At 45.2% G+C, this 16,016-nt stretch overlaps 1 protein-coding gene and 1 long non-coding RNA gene across 5 annotated transcripts in view; one reads left to right on the top strand and one right to left on the bottom strand.

The window, feature by feature from the left end:
- ANKFN1 (ankyrin repeat and fibronectin type III domain containing 1) overlaps positions 1 to 16,016 on the top strand; it is a 224,302-nt gene that overhangs the window by 89,695 nt on the left and 118,591 nt on the right. For 3 of the 4 annotated variants that reach the window (XM_081181278.1, XM_081181275.1, XM_081181276.1), the window contains 2 exons: positions 10,617 to 10,824; positions 12,015 to 12,324. In XM_081181278.1, the coding sequence (XP_081037404.1) occupies positions 12,139 to 12,324 (186 nt within the window). In that variant the 5' untranslated portion in view covers positions 10,617 to 10,824; positions 12,015 to 12,138. The remainder of the gene's footprint in view (positions 1 to 10,616; positions 10,825 to 12,014; positions 12,325 to 16,016) is intronic. The other variant, XM_081181277.1, reaches the window with a different exon arrangement.
- Positions 3,784 to 16,016, bottom strand: part of LOC308580258 — a 423,078-nt gene continuing 410,845 nt past the window's right edge. Inside the window, exon 2 of the long non-coding RNA XR_014004758.1 lies at positions 3,784 to 3,896. This is a non-coding gene — a long non-coding RNA (uncharacterized lncRNA). The remainder of the gene's footprint in view (positions 3,897 to 16,016) is intronic.

Here is a 16,016-nt window from a genome sequence, read left to right as displayed (position 1 = left end):
CATGCAGCTTTCAGGGAACCTCACTAAGAAGCACGCTGTCCCATGTGCCCACTTGAGTTGTACTGTGGAACTGTAGGCGTATGTATATATAGGACCGCTACAAACCTATGTCAACTGGGACAGGCATGACATTTAGGAATTCCCCTCCTCAATCTTGAGTTAGAAAACTGCCTCCGACGTTCATTGCGCAGAAGACAGAGGGGTGTCAAAGGTTAGGGTTTAAGCTTACAGCTCCTGCAAATGCACCCTTGTATAATAAATCTACACGAAGAAGCACATTGCTGTTGACATGCAGTGCTATGCGCGGCTGACTGATGCCCCAGCCGCATGCTTTATGATTAATGACATGTATGAGTATCAGGAGAATTACAGATATGTGCTCAAGTACAGTAATAATGTTGGGAACTGCAGGATGCAGTGTGGGCTGTTTCTCCCCCCCCCCCCTTTCCTGGAAGTGTAAGGTTTGTGTGGTCGGCAAGTTACTGGATTATTTACACTCATTATCACCCCTTTATTGCCACCGTGACATTAATTCTTGACAAAAGGGGAAAGGCACCAAGGGAGCCAAGCGGCTAAATGCAATTAGCATACAAGCAACCGGAATGCTTGCCCTCCTGCTGCGTTCTGCAGATGCCCCCGCGATTTGATCATTTCACCGGCTCGGATAAACGGCACTGAGGACCATGAAGCAAGGGAATGGGCATGAGGAGCAGCTAGGGGGCTGTGCCCACATCACCTCATTTACGCTGTGACCCAAGCTGGCTGTTATCCGAGGTCCCCGGAGATGAGAGTCCTCCGGTGTACGGACTTGCTGCACCACCTAGCGTCAGCTACGGCCGGCTTTTGCAAAGAATACCCTCCAGGTTTCAGCTCCAGCCAGCAGCTGTGGTGCATGTTACACAGAACATGGGGAGCCATGGCACAGGTGTGGCTGGTGAAGCCACCTGAGAATCCTGGATGGTTTAGGAGTACAGTCATACCTCGGGTTACAGCCGCTTCAGGTTGTGTTTTTTCGGATTGCGGACCACCGAAACCCGGAAGTACCAGAATGGGTTACTTCTGGGTTTTGGCAGTCATGCATGCGCAGAAGCGCTAAATCGCGCTTTGCACATGCGCAGAAGTGCCAAATCGCAACCCGCACGTGTGCAGACGTGCAGACGTGGGTTGTGAATGCTGCGGGTTGTGAACGTGCATCCCGCACAGATCACGTTTGCAACCCAAGCATCCAACTCCTGGATAGCTGGAAGTGGAATGTTCTTCTGTGTATAGAATCATAGAACTGTAGAGTTAGAGGGGAACCTGAGCATGATCTGGTCTGACCCCAGGACCCACAGCACCACGCCCCCAGGACCCACATCACACCCCTGCAGGTGGCACACCATGCCCCTGGGATGTGCACCAGCCCCAGCCCCGCCTGCTCTCCGCCCCCAAGTGCCAGAGCATGAAGCTCTGCCACTGCCTGCAACCTTGACATTATCAGCACCATGCTGTAACCAACCGAGCTATCTATGTTTGCTTATTGTTATGTGGTTCTATCAGGCCTCTCAATTATTTACTCCCAACAACCCTGCGAGGTAGGTAAGGCTGAGAGATGCCACCCAGAGAGCCTCAAGTCTGAGTTGGGATTTGAACTAGAGTCTCCAAGGCCCTAGCCTGACACTCTAATGGTTGCAGCACACCGAGCAAGAGAAGGAAGCTGCAGTGGGTTTGTCAGCAGAGAAAGGCAGGCGGCTGTATGTCTCTGAGTACGAGGCACTGGGTATCAGAAGCTGCAAGAGCCCAGGTTACGCTTGCAGGTTTCCCATAGCATAGGGGCATCTAGTTGGCCATTGTGAGAACAAGATGCTGGACTAGGTGGGTCCAGAAGGACTCTCCTTACGTCCTTCAGAAGTAGCAGCAGTCGGGGACAAAGGCAAGGAGGAGGTGGAGGAGTCTCTGGGGACAGTTTCAGGGAAGAGAGAAGTGGCAACAAGTGGTGCCGCTGTGTCAAGGAGCTGCCAACAAGTACTGTCATCCACAGGGCAGGCACACACACGGAAGGCACAGGATGCAATTAGCTTTTTATCAGCAGAAAAAACAACACAGCAATGTCCTTGCTTTGTCTTAACTCAATGAAGGCATTGCTGAAACTAAGTTCCAGGCATGCCCTTCCCCTGTAGCCTCTCACTCTGGATCCCTCCCAAGCAGACGAAGGCTGTTTTGAGGGGGTGAGCTTCTCCTCTGGGCCTGTCTGACACATTGCTCAGCAATGTTCAGGACCCTCCTTGAGTGTAGAGTCAGAGGGCAAGGGGAGTCAGCAGGACTGTGACTGTGCACATGCTGTGACTCTCAGCTAATCCTGTTCTTGAAGGCCCTCCTTCTCCTGACCCCTCTTGATCACTCAAGTCTTCTGTATCTATCAGTTCCCAGCTTGTCCCATCTACTGACTGCTCCTCAGTGTCCCACCACCAGGCTCTGGGCTCTAAGGTGTCATCTTCGGAGCCCTCTCTGGGGGGCTCTTGGGAGGCAGGCTCCCACCAGTCTTCTTCATCCAGCCAGTCCGATCCCTCCCTGTGGGACTCTTGGGCTGGTGGCTCCCAGCTCATCCAGCCTGACCCTGACACTCTGAGACATTGCAACAAAAGCACCATTGAGCATGAAGCTTAAGGGTTTGGGGCACCATTGCTACACGTGCAGATTGAGGAAGCATGAGTGACATATAGGAAGCTTCCTTATATCAAGGACGCCTATTGGTAGGCTTTGCCTACACTGACTGTCAGTGACTCCCCAGGGCTTCAGATAGATGGCATTCCCAGCCCTTACCTGGAGATGCTGATGTTCAAACCTGGGACCTTCTGCATGCAAAGCAGATGCTCTGTCAATGCATGCTCTTCCTCACCAGAGTGAGATACATCAACTCCATCTCCACAGGGGATTCAATAGGAGCTGTCCCATGGCATTACCAGGCAAGCAATTTCCTGCATTGTTTGTTATTTGATATTTATTTAAACCCTTCAATCGCATGATTCTCAAGGGGATTCGCAGCAGGCTGTGAATCTAGAGAGAAATCTCTCATAGCTCTTCAGCCCTTGGATCTCCCTGTTTATGAATGGGACCGGATTATGCTTGCCTTTCCTTCTATTGTCCCAAAGCAACAGGTAATTGGAGCTGAGTGATCCATCTGGTGGGTGGTGGGGAACAAGTTCTCTGCAGTAGTGACTGCTCGTTCCTTGGCTGATCATAGAACTGTAGAGTTGGAAGGGACCATGAGGGTCATTTTGTCCAACTCCCTGCAATGGCAATGCAGGAATCTTTTGGCCAAGGTGGGGCTCGAACCCACAACCTTGAGATTAAGAGTCTCATCTTCCACCAACTGAGCTATCTATGATGGATGAGGACAGACTGGTCTTCACCTTGCTGCAATGTTCATCCTAGGAGATAAGGACACTTGGATGCCTAGCTGATGATTGAGGCCAGAATATACTTCCTTTTTTGTTCTACGGTCCCAACAGAATTGTTGCTGCCAGTTTTCAAAACCAAGCAGGTGTTTATAGAAAGGAAGGCATTCATTTTCTTTCGGCCTAAGAACACAGCTACGGAAGGATGAAACCAACTGCCCTATGGCTCATTCCCTGAAATGGCGGGGCTCCCAAACCTCCCAGAGCCCCTTGAAGGCAGACTTTCACCAGTCACTTGAAACAGGCCCCCCTCCATGCACCAGCTTCCTGTTACCCCACCTGAGATCATGGCCATCCTGTGGAGGACCTCTACACCAACATCTAAAGTCCCAAATATCAATAAAAGCAACAAGAACAATTTAATATTTATACTCCACCCATCTGGCTGGGTTTCCCCAGCCACTCTGGGCGGCTTCCAACAAAGATTAAAAATACATTAAAATGTCACACATTAAAAACCTCCCTGAACAGCCTTCAGATGTCTTCTAAAATGTCAGGTACTTGTTTATTTCCTTTACATCTGATGGGAGGGTGTTCCACAGGTTGGGCGCCACTACCGAGAAGGCCCTCTACCTGGTTCCTTGTAGCTTTGCTTCTCACAATGAGGGAACCAACAGAAGGCCCTTGGCACTGGACCTCAGCATCCGGGCAGAACGATGGGGGTGGAGACGCTCCTTCAGGTATTCTGGGCCAAGTCCGTTAGTGATGGGAGGAGAGATCCCTCTGGAATAGTGGCAATCCCATATAGTATAACACAGCTGCCATATGGAGGGGTTGTTGGGGGGGGGGTTGTAACCTAACATACCACAAATGCAAAGCACATTTAAACGACACGACTTTCCCCCAAGAATCCTGGGAATAACAATTTTTGAAGTTGCTAGGAACTATAGATCAGTGAGGGGTAAGCTCCAGCTCCTAGGATGCTTTAAATGTATGGCATGTACACTGCCGTAGAAACCTCCCAAAAGTCTGTGAAGAAGGCAATATTCCCATAGAAATTAAACCAGGCAGCCCTGAACCCTTCAGCATGTTCTTCTGTCTCACTGCCACTCTCACACCTTCCCACATTCGATTCTTTTCTTAAATAATCAAAAGAGACCAGCAGCTGAGTTGCAGATTCTCCTAGCTTCTTGGTGAGTAATTATGGGGAAAGAGTTGTTTTAGAGCAAGGAAAATCAAGTGGGTGCCGTGCCAGATTTAGGGCAGTGCGGGCGGTTCCCCCGCGCAGGGTGCTGAGCTGAAGGGGCATAAAATTGAGAAGATCCATAATTGAGAAGATCCATTGGGGGGCACCAAATTTTGGTCTCACACAGGGTGCCATATTATGAAAGATTACCATAGTCCACCCCGTTGGGTGTCCAAGGGCAACATCTTGATTTTGTCCATCCTGCCACCCTACCCCTGCCAAGCCTGGAGGTTCTGGGATGTAGCTCAAGACAACACAATTTTATTCCCCATTCTTGGAGAAGTCACTTCCTTTCCCTCTCTTTCTTCATTCTGATTGGCTATCCTATACCCCAGCTGGCATGCTACATTCTTACAGGGGACTAAGCTAGGGATGGGGGTGCCATTTGCTTCAGTTCACGTTTTAATGCCGACCTTCCTGATTTACTCTTCCTGAAACAATTTGTGAACTGAGATGCAACAATGCTTTGAAATTCACGTTTCTCTGAATTTTGTTCTCCACCCCAAAAATTGTACAGAAATTAGTATATATGGGGAAAGGGTGTGTTAAAACTCTCTCTCTCTCTCTCTCTCTCTCTCTCTCTCTCTCTCTCTCTCTCTCTCTCTGTGTGTGTGTGTGTCTGTGTGTGTGTGTGTTTCTTTTCAATGGGATATCTTGTTTTATATATAATAATAATTTTTATTAGTTTTCCATTGCAATCCAATGATAGCCTCATTATAGCAATACCAATTTATAATACAATTGTTAATACCAATAGCTCAAATTCTGAATTATATAATTTAGATAAGGTGGGCTCCCCATGTGCTGGAATTGATAGCTTGATTATTTGCTTTATTTCTGCATTCCAAAATCTTATTAATTGCTATTACACTCCGGTCATAATAATAATCCCTTTTACAATAACTGCAATATTAAGAACTTCTATTTGTGTTGACACATTAAGTAATTTATAAAACTACAAGTGAGGAACTCAAACTATAACCTTGTTCTTTCTGTGTGTGGCAATTATTCGGTCTGTAGTGTTTCTGCCTGTCCTTGTAAAATGTTATGTCTTTCTTTCCCCCGGTTGTTGCTGTTATCCATCATGCCTTGGGTGGAGCTGATATCCCATTGTTGTCTCAGAAATTTCTCCATTGCTCCACTGCATCTTGGTTGAGTGTGCTATGATGTGTCATTCCAAATAAAGAAACGCTGCTAATGCAGCCTTTCAGGTGTTTGGGTTTTTGTGAGCTTTGAGTTCAAGGCTGGGCACTTTCCAGTGAGAGTATGTAGTGCCTTTGTGTGCCTTTTACAATATCTAATTCAACTTCTCATGTTATGAAAACACTTCCCATAATGGAATCATAGAGCTATGGAGGCCTCTTAATGATTACTTCTGAGAAGCCTGTTGATGCTGACACACATCCTTAAAGAACATAGGAAGTAGATTTACAGTGACCCAGACCATTGATTCTAGTCCACTGACTGACAATGAATGTTCTCTAACACGGGACAGTTCTGGATAAGAGAGTCATGTGTCAAGGATGTGGTCTAGGCATCTGAAGAAGTAGCAGGTTTTTAGAAACAAAACAAAACGTACATTACCTTACAACTTTCAAGTCTCTGCTAAGATTCAGTTTTGGAAATTGCTCTTCTTGCCATTGTTCTTTTGACATGAGCGCACGCACACACACACACACCCTTTTCATGGATGCCAGCTTCAAATGTTCAGAATCATAACACAAGCCCTCTGGGATTTTGCAAAGGTAAATACAGTGGTACCTCGAGTTACAAACACCTCGGGTTACAAACACTTTGGGTTACAGACTCCGCTATCCCAGAAGTAGTACCTCGAGTTAAGAACTTTGCCCCAGGATGAGAACAGAAATCCGGCGGTGGTGGCACGTCAGCAGCGGGAGGCCCCATTTGCTAAAGTGGTACCTCAGGTTAAGAACGGTTTCAGGTTAAGAACGGACCTCCAGAACGAATTAAGTTCGTAACCAGAGGTACCACTGTAAAAGAGAGATATATATTTTCAGTCTGAATTAGGTTGTCATACAACCTGCTGCCATATTCAAGCATGTTTCAACACCCTCTGAATCTCATCTAAGTTAAAGCTGAGATTGGCAAAACCAAAAGAATAGCCCTTAGTCCACACACAAGTGATGTTAGAGGATTCGCACTTGACTGCAATGGGACTTCATTTCCCAACCTATGGGTCCCAACCCATAAGTGAGTTGCAAAGCCTGTTCAGGTGGGTCGCGGTGTTTATAAGTCAACCCGAAATATCCTGCAGTCAGATGGTGTGTCTCCCTTCCCATGAACAAAACTGAATAACTTGTAAGTATTTAAACATGTCAATGAATTCCACATTAATAGGGACATTAAGTCAAGATTTGCTTGGGTGCCTGAAGTAATGGTTATAAAACAGGCAAATTTGCAGTTAAAATGCACGGAATGCTATTAATTAGCAATGCTCTGACAACCCACAGTTCCTTCAAACTTGGGTGGTTGAGCACCTATCAGTTTGGAAGTGAAATAAAATCAGTTTCTTCTACATGCTTGAGGGAGGCCCATGGTATGCAGGAAATGATATGTACGAAAATGCACAGGCAAACCCCGCCTGACAGGAACCTGTGAACTCACAGAATTTTGATGGCAGTTGAGCATAATGAGAAGATAGGGGGAAGGGTCTAGAAGATACAGCAGACAGCAAGGAGATGGCTGCCCGGTTCAGGCATTGTTTGTGTGAAGGGGCCCCATGTGGTTTTTTTCCTTCTATTGTCATCGTCGTTTAGTCGTGTCCGACTCTTCGTGACCCCATGGACCAGAGCATGCCAGGCACTCCTGTCTTCCACTGCCTCCCGCAGTTTGGTCAGACTCATGCTGGTAGCTTCGAGAACACTGTCCAACCATCTCGTCCTCTGTCGTCCCCTTCTCCTTGTGCCCTCCATCTTTCCCAACATCAGGGTCTTTTCCAGGGAGTCGTCTCTTCTCATGAGGTGGCCAAAGTATTGGAGCCTCAGCTTCAGGATCTGTCCTTCCAGTGAGCACTCAGAGCTGAATTCCTTAAGAATGGATAGGTTTGATCTTCTTGCAGTCCATGGGACTCTCAAGAGTCTCCTCCAGTGCCATAATTCAAAACCATCAATTCTTTGGCTTTCTTTATGGTCCAGCTCTCACTTCCATACATCACTACTGGGAAAACCATAGCTTTAACTATGCGGACCTTTTTTTTAAATTAAATTTTCTGTTTTACGTTTTAGAATATTCATTTAAACAACCTCAAAATATCAATGACTTCCCTCCTTTTCTTTCCATGGTTTATTTTGCCTAACATAAATCCCTGCATATTTTATATAAACTAAACCATTCAGTGTTCCATTATGACACCTGTCAAAACTTATTTACACTGTTGAATTTATCTTAATGCTGCCTACGTTTTCAAATGCACACAATTCTCCTCCATATATTCAATAAACATCTTCTTTAAATGTATGTTGTTCTTCTCTTATTCTATATGTTAGGTCCTCAAGCTGTGCATATTCTGTCAGTTTAAGCTGCCTTTCTTCTTTGGTTGGGACTCATTTTCCATTTTTGGGATAACAAAACACAAGCCGCAGTAGTGGCATACAAAAATAACCTTTCCTGACACCTGGGAATGTCCATCTGAATTATCCCCAACAAAAAGGGCTCTGCATTTGTTTGTTTTTGGAAACGTACTTTTAAACATTTTTTTCAATTCATTATGAATTATTTCCCAATACTCTTTTACCCTTTCACAGGTCCACCACATATGATAACATGTATCCTCAGTCTCATTACATCTCCAACACTTATCTGATTCTGCCTTATGTGTCTTAGCAAGTCTGCTCAGAGTTAGATACTATCTGTAAATCATTTTCAGATAGTTCTCCTTCAAGGAATAACATGCTGTAAATTAAGGTTACCAGATTTTTTTCAATGAATCCAGGGACACTTTTCAACTTCCTACTAAATAGATGGATTTTGTCAGGGGACTGATTTGTGTCATAGAGGCTTTGACAAGCTCGTCTTTTGTTTCCCACTCTAATACCAAATTTTACATTTTATATAAAAGCTTTTCTTTATTTTGTAAGAGTTCTTCAAATTGTGAAGGGGCACCATGTGGTTAGAGGAGGAGCAGAGTTGCCCTGCTAGACTCCCCCAACATCGCATGGCACACCTCTTAGCTCACCCATAATGTGGAAGCACCAATATTGGGTGCAAGTCAGCACCTCTGGTCCAAAACTAGATATGGGAGATGCTCTTAAAAGTATACACACATCTATCCTTGTGCTAGTGGGCATTTTGTAGGCTTCCTCTCCCCCAAGCAGAAGTTCACAGGCTACCCAAACACAGCTATTATTTCCCTAACCCCTCTCAGCTTTCCCACAATAACTTTCCTGACCGTGCCAGGATAATTGGTTCACCACAACTAAGGCAGACATTTTCAGCTGTCTAATATGTTTGCCTCTTATAGAGGAACTGTGTGCGTTTTGTGACTGTACTTTCACAAGCGGTAGCTGCTGGCATGGGTGGAGCATTGCTCTCTAGGCTTCCCAATGCCGTGTGCCACTGCTGGCTGCCAAGGGAGGGAGGGGCAAGGGAGCAGGGATGTTGGCACAATGGCACAGCCAAACAGATGCTTCTAACCCTGTGCCTGTACCGTAGCTGCATGTGGTACTGGGAAGTCAGAAACACAATGTAGCCTTAGCTGGGCAGCCACACCTGTAGAGCCCGAGTGTCCACTACCATGAAAAGTGCCCCTCCCCCAAAAGTTTTTACTGTAGAATTCATCATCCTCAAGTGTCGGTGCTTTCTCTGTTTAAAAGTAAGTTTCTAGTCCTCAAGATTGTAAAGTTAAGCAATGCCACGCAAGGAAAACAAGATTACCAGTGGCCGCAGTGGAGCCTCAGTGCCTCTATAGCAGTGATGGCCAAACTTGCCCCTCCAGCTGTTTTGGGACTACAATTCCCATCATCCCTTACCACTGGTCCTGTTAGCTATTGATGATGGGAGTTGTAGTCCCAAAACAGCTGGAGGGCCAAGTTTGGCCGTCACTGCTCTATAGGGTTTTGATTAGCAGAAAATAAGGGAAACAAGCAAATATACACACATGCACATATTTCATAGCCTGTAGAATTCAATTTAGAAAAATGGAATTGAAATGATTCCTTTCCAGTGCTTTACGCTGTCTAAGTAACAAGCCAAGAATAACTTAGTACTGGAGTCCTAGAAAACTGTTAAATCCCCCACCTCACGCACACAATAAACCTCTCTCTTCCATCTAATCTTACTGCAGAAGCATCTTTTAGAAAATTCTCTTTGGAGACACTGTCAATTGGATTTAACGAGGCACTGTCCTCATTGTACACCCCAATTATTGGCCCTGTCTCTCGCCATATGTTTGTCATTTAGGGGACCCGTCTGTTTACAATACTTCATTAACCTAGGAAATGTGTGAGGCTATTTGCGACCAGACCCAATTCACGTCTGAAATGCCTGTTTCGCTGCGCTTCCCCTCTGCTGCCCCCACGCCAATCACAGCAGATAAGAGGAGAAATTTGTGAAATTAGGGAACTGATTGGTTGGTGCTAAAAGACCAATTAAGAGCAAAGTGAAGCAATCTGCTTCGATAGTGAGGGAGAAGTGTTCAGTGAGAAAAATGCTAGAGTTCCTTAAGTGGCTATTATCCAAAGCATGGCTGAGGATTTCATAGGCTGTACCAGAGGTAGCAAGGTGGGCAAGTTTCCTCCACCAACTCAGACATGCAGCCTATCCTCCACCCACCCATTCATTGCGGTTATTTCAAGGAAACACAATATTCATGTATAGATTATAACTGAATAATTAGATGGACAGTAAAGTTGAGCTGCAACCCTGAGGTTTTCTACTTGAAAGCTAATTCCATCAAAGTTTATAAGACATCCTTCAGATGACCTCCATTTAGAATGAGAGTACTACTGTGAAATATCCCCTTATTTCTCTTTCAGAAATCTATGGGGCAGAGCTGACCCCTTCCCTCCTATGCCCCCACCAACCAAATTTCTTCTTCTGATGTCCCGGGACTTCAGCAATGGCAACAATTGTGTAGTAACCTTTCACTGCTCATTTCGAAATTGTAGGCCCAAGTTATTCCACTTCATCTAAGAGTATAAATATTGCTACTTTGAAAGTGCCTGCAAAAATAAAAATGAACAAGTAAGTAAAATCCTAATGTGTTATTTTATTTGAGTTGGTTTTATTTTAGCAATGCCCACCCTTCTCCAGAGATGGGTTTTGTTTCATGTACACACATGTTGTGTACTGCCCTGTGCACATATGTACACATATGGTATGAACTGCCCTGTGGTCTTCAGATGAAGTGCAGTATACAAATTTAATAAATAAATCAATAAATTTGTACAGTATGTGTTCAAGCATTAAGAAAAAAACAGTGTGGTTTTGCCATTTGTTGTTAGAAGGCTGCAGACAGTGTAAGTCATTCGAAACACAAAGGAACTGTCTTAACAGATCAGAGTATTGGGCTGTCTGCTCTGACCTATACTATCTACTCTCTTCTTCTTTGGTGATCACTCGTAGCCAAGTATGATTGTCTTCCATAAACATGGTTTGAACAATGAGTCCGTAAGTGACTGTGGAGGCCAATTCTGGATCCACATGTCCTTCCACAGTGGGGACATTCATTTCTGGGCAGGAGTTGATCATGGTGTGGATTTGCCAAGCATGTCTTCCTCTTAGCACGTTTCTCCCTTGCGTCCTGAGTTCGAGCATCTTCAAAGCCCATGACACCTTTGGTAAGGCTGTTCTCCAATTGGAGCTCTCGCAGACCAGTGTTTCCCAGCTGTTGGTTTTTATACTACATTTTTAAAGATTTGCCTTGAGAGAGTCTTTGAACCTCTTTTGTTGACCACCAACATTACGCTTTCCACTTTTAAGTTTAGAATAGAGTAGTTGCTTTGGAAGATGATCATCAGGCATCCACACAACATGACCAGTTCAATGAAGTTGATGTTGAAGAATCATTGCTTCGACACTGGTGATCTTTGCTTCTTCCAGTGTACTGGAAGAAGTATACTTTACTGTACTGTCTACTCTATTACCAGCTAGCTAATTCTTTCAAGCATGTGTGCTACCACTGAACCATTGTTCCTTTCTCAAGCCACTTTAAAAAAATGATGGTTGCTCAATTGGCATCAGCCTCCTCTTGCTTTCTGTCGCAAGTGCTCCTGGGAGATCAGGGCACTGACCAATGAGGTCTATGAACTCCCACGTTTACTTTCAAACCCTCTCTAAATGAATCCTGATCAGATATTTTATGTAGAAACACCGACGAGATGTTTAAAGGGAAATAATTTTTGCCTCATTTCTTCTTTCCCTTCTGATTGCAGAATTTGGTGATTTCACGGAGAATTTCCATATATTTCTAATGACTTGACTCAGCAAGTTCAACCCCACATATATCCCGGTGCTAGAGCCGCACCGGCTTTCTGCACAGGAACTGCCGCGTGAAATATGACTCAGCAAATGCAGAGCCTGCAGCTTTCCCAGTCGAAAAAGAACAATCCCCCGTCTTCTCCCAACGCCGCTAAGCGACTCTATCGGAACCTCTCAGAGAAGCTGAAGGGAAGCCACTCGTCTTTCGATGAGGCCTATTTCAGAGCCAGATCAGACCGCCTCAGTCTCCGAAAGTCTTCAATGGTAATTTCTTCATTTACCCCCTCAATCAACTATTGTTGTAATACATCAAATTAATCATGCGTTTCTCTAAGTTTAGATCCATTACAGTGGTACCTCAGGTTACATACGCTTCAAGTTACAGACTCCGCTAAGCCAGAAATAGTACCTCGGGTTAAGAACTTTGCTTAAGGATGAGAACAGAAATCGTGCTCCGGCGGCGCGGCAGCAGCAGGAGGCCCCCTTAGCTAAAGTGGTACTTCAGGTTAAGAACAGTTTCAGGTTAAGAATGGACCTCTGAAACAAATTAAGTACGTAACCAGAGATACCACTGTAGTTTGCTCACACCCATCTCTAGTAGGTATACCGTATTTTTTGCACCATAACACTCAGTTTTTTCCTCCTAGAAAGTAAGGGGAAATGTCTGTGCGTGTTATGGAGGAAATGCCTACGGGTGGCATGCCTATGGATTTTCCTCCTCTAAAAACTACGTGCGTGTTATGGTCGGGTGCGTGTTATAGAGCGAAAAATATGGTAATTTCTCCACTACGTTTTTACCCACTCTGGATCCCTGTTTTGTTTACAAAATGCTGGAGGTTACAGTGGTACCTCAGGTTACAAAAGCTTCGGGTTACAAATGCTTCAAGCTACAAACTCCGCTAACCCGGAAGTATTTGCTCTGGGTTGCAAACTTTGCCCCAGGATGAGAACGGAAATTGTACGCCAGCAGCAGGCCAGCAGCGGGAGGCCCCATTAGTGAAAGCACGCCTCTAGTTAAGAACAGACCTCCGGAATGAATTAAGTTTGTAACCAGAGGTACCACTATGCTATGAGGAGCAGGGAATGTGGCTGTAAAGGTATGGATAAACACTTTAGGATGTAGAACATTTCAGGTTGCAGGGAAGGTCCTTCATCCACTGGGCTGGAAATATATCTCTATATGAATGGGTTGAAGAAGTGGGGAACCAACTCCAACCAGCCACTGGTTAAGGATGAGTGAAGTTAGATGTTGTTGGCTACAACTCCCATAATCACCAGCCATGGACCCTGCTAACTGAGGCTGGGAGAGCTGGAGTCTAGTAACATTTGAAGATCTGCAGATTCCCAACACCTAAATTGTCGGCCATTCTCTGTTTCTGGCTATTGGATGAGTTGAGATGGATTTAGGGAAGTGTGACCGGTTCAGTTTCACTGGGCACAGAGCCTCAGGGGCACTGCAACTATGATGTAGAATGGAAACATCAGAGGCAGGAGGCACCAAATGTTGACATCACACAGGGCATCTTGGAATAGGCATAGATTCAAGTATGATTAGTGGCCATGTAAAAAAAATGTTCGTTTTCTGGTTTGTTTTGTTGTGTTTGTGTGTGTGTTTAAACTTCTCCATATCATATATGTAATGGGTTTGAGTTACTCGTGCGTAAACTGTCCCCGTTAGGGAGCTTAATTGCCTGGGTTAAACCGTCCTGACTGCACAGCCCATCTCAGCGTGGCTGCCTCAGTCGCTAGCAGAATCTGTCTGTGGGTGTTTCTTAAACCTTTTCCAGCATAAAAGCTGTTTGACTCCCAGTCGTCTCCGCCTCTCACTGCGCGGGAGTCTTCTGCGCAGGGAGGGCATGGGTAGTGGAGGACCAGTGCTCTCCTCACTGATGTCCAGGGAAGAATCCCAGAGCTCTCCCTCCGCTTCCCCCATTTGCCCTCCTGGATCCCTGGTGTTACGCCGATTTCCTTCCCCCTCTACCAAGCTGCGTCTCCCCCTGGTGCTGGTACCTTCTCCTGCAGAATCAGGGAGCCTCTCCTTCTCCTTTCGCTCTGATGTCAGTTCCCTGACAATATATGATGAGCATGTATATGGGTCCGTGATCTTAATTGTGAATATTAAAGTGTATGTTCATAATATCTTATTTTGAATATTATTAATTGATACTTACCTAGCGCTGACTAATTATATATATATATATATGGTTTTACAAATTAAAATTTACACTCATACCACACATCACAATCAAAAAAGAAAAAAGATTCCCATGAATCTTTTGATTTCCCTCCACCCCTCTGTGGGTTCCATTATTAGTCCTTTTCTACTGCATCTTTTATGGTAATCCGGTTTTTAAATCTCCCTTATATCTATAGTTCTTGTTACATTACAAGTATTATTGCAATCCTGCTAATGATTTTAACTGTTTACAGTGGTCTCCAAGATAAACTATAAATTTCCCCCATTCCTTATTGAAGTTTTGGTCTTCCTGGTTTCTGATCTTTCCAGTCATTTTTGACATAGTGCTGCCTAATTTTCATGTTGACTCGGAGATCGCAATTTCTCTTGGTATTACGACAGTCTGAAGGAGATGGTTCTCTCTGTCTCTCTGTCTCTCTCTCTCTCTCTCTCTCTCTCTCTCTCTCTCTCTCTCTCTCTCTCTTCCTTGACTATCATCATGGTGTATCTGGGCTACTAATTCACCTAAAGGACCAGTGGAAGCCACAGAATCAAATTGTCTAATGGCCAGAGTGCATTCAGCTCTAGGGATTTCAAACAAATCACCTCTCCTCAGCAATAACTTAGCTCCTGGAAAAGATGGTGCCATCGTAAAGGAGACAGTGGAGAAGTGTGAAGGACGGGGAATCCTTCAGCACCAAGACTCTGGATGGTTCAGGACAGTGGCAGAAACCAGCATTCAGGGGCAGCTATAGAGCATGGACATCAAGAGGGGGCAAGAAGGCTGCCCCCCTCTGATTAACCATGATTCCCAGATTTCTTTAAAAAGATCGATCAAGCAAGCAAGTTTTTAACATTTGCAGAACCTGAGGTGCAAGGCATATTGGACAGTATGTATTGCTCAGTTCCCCATTTACTTTGGAGGATGTGTTGATGTTACCAGTCTCAACAAAATCATCATGGTTATCATCATTGTTGCAGGAGTATACTATTTAGCTGAATGCTTTTGTTATCCCGTCCTTATCCTCCTCTCAAAATATCATCCTCATTCAACTCAGGATTGTTGCACGAATGCTTTGTTATCATCATTACCAATAAGATGATGATCAGAGCACAATATAGGAGGAGTTTGGATTTGATATCCCACTTTATCACTACCCTAAGGAGTCTCAAAGTGGCTAACAATCTCCTTTCCCTTCCTCCCCAACAACAAACACTCTGTGAGGTGAGTGAGGCTGAGAGACTTCAGAGAAATGTGACTAGCCCAAGGTCACCCAGCAGCTGCATGTGGAGGAGCAGAGACGTGAACCCGGTTCACCAGATTACGAGTCCACTGCTCTTAACCACTACACCACACTGGCTCATAGGTAGCCTATTTAAATTAATGGCCCTACCCAGTCATTCAGGATGTGGGTGGTGCTGTGGGTTAAACCACAGAGCCTAGGACTTGCCAATCAGAAGGTCGGCGGTTCGAATCCCTGCGACGGGGTGAGCTCCCGTTGCTCGGTCCCTGCTCCTGCCAACCTAGCAGTTCGAAAGCATGTCAAAGTGCAAGTAGATAAATAGGTACCACTCCGGCGGGAAGGTAAACGGTGTTTCCGTGTGCTGCTCTGGTTCACCAGAAGCGGCTTAGTCATGCTGGCCACATGACCGGGAAGCTATATGCCAGCTCCCTCGGCCAATAAAGCGAGATGAGCGCTGCAACCCCAGAGTCGGTCATGACTTGAATACCACCCTAAGTATGTGTGCGTGTGTGGATTGTTTTGTATCTCCTAACTAT

This window comes from Podarcis bocagei (assembly GCF_964188305.1).
Source record: "Podarcis bocagei genome assembly, chromosome: 2".
Lineage (NCBI taxonomy): Eukaryota > Metazoa > Chordata > Lepidosauria > Squamata > Lacertidae > Podarcis > Podarcis bocagei.
This window is presented reverse-complemented; position numbering and strand designations above follow the sequence as displayed.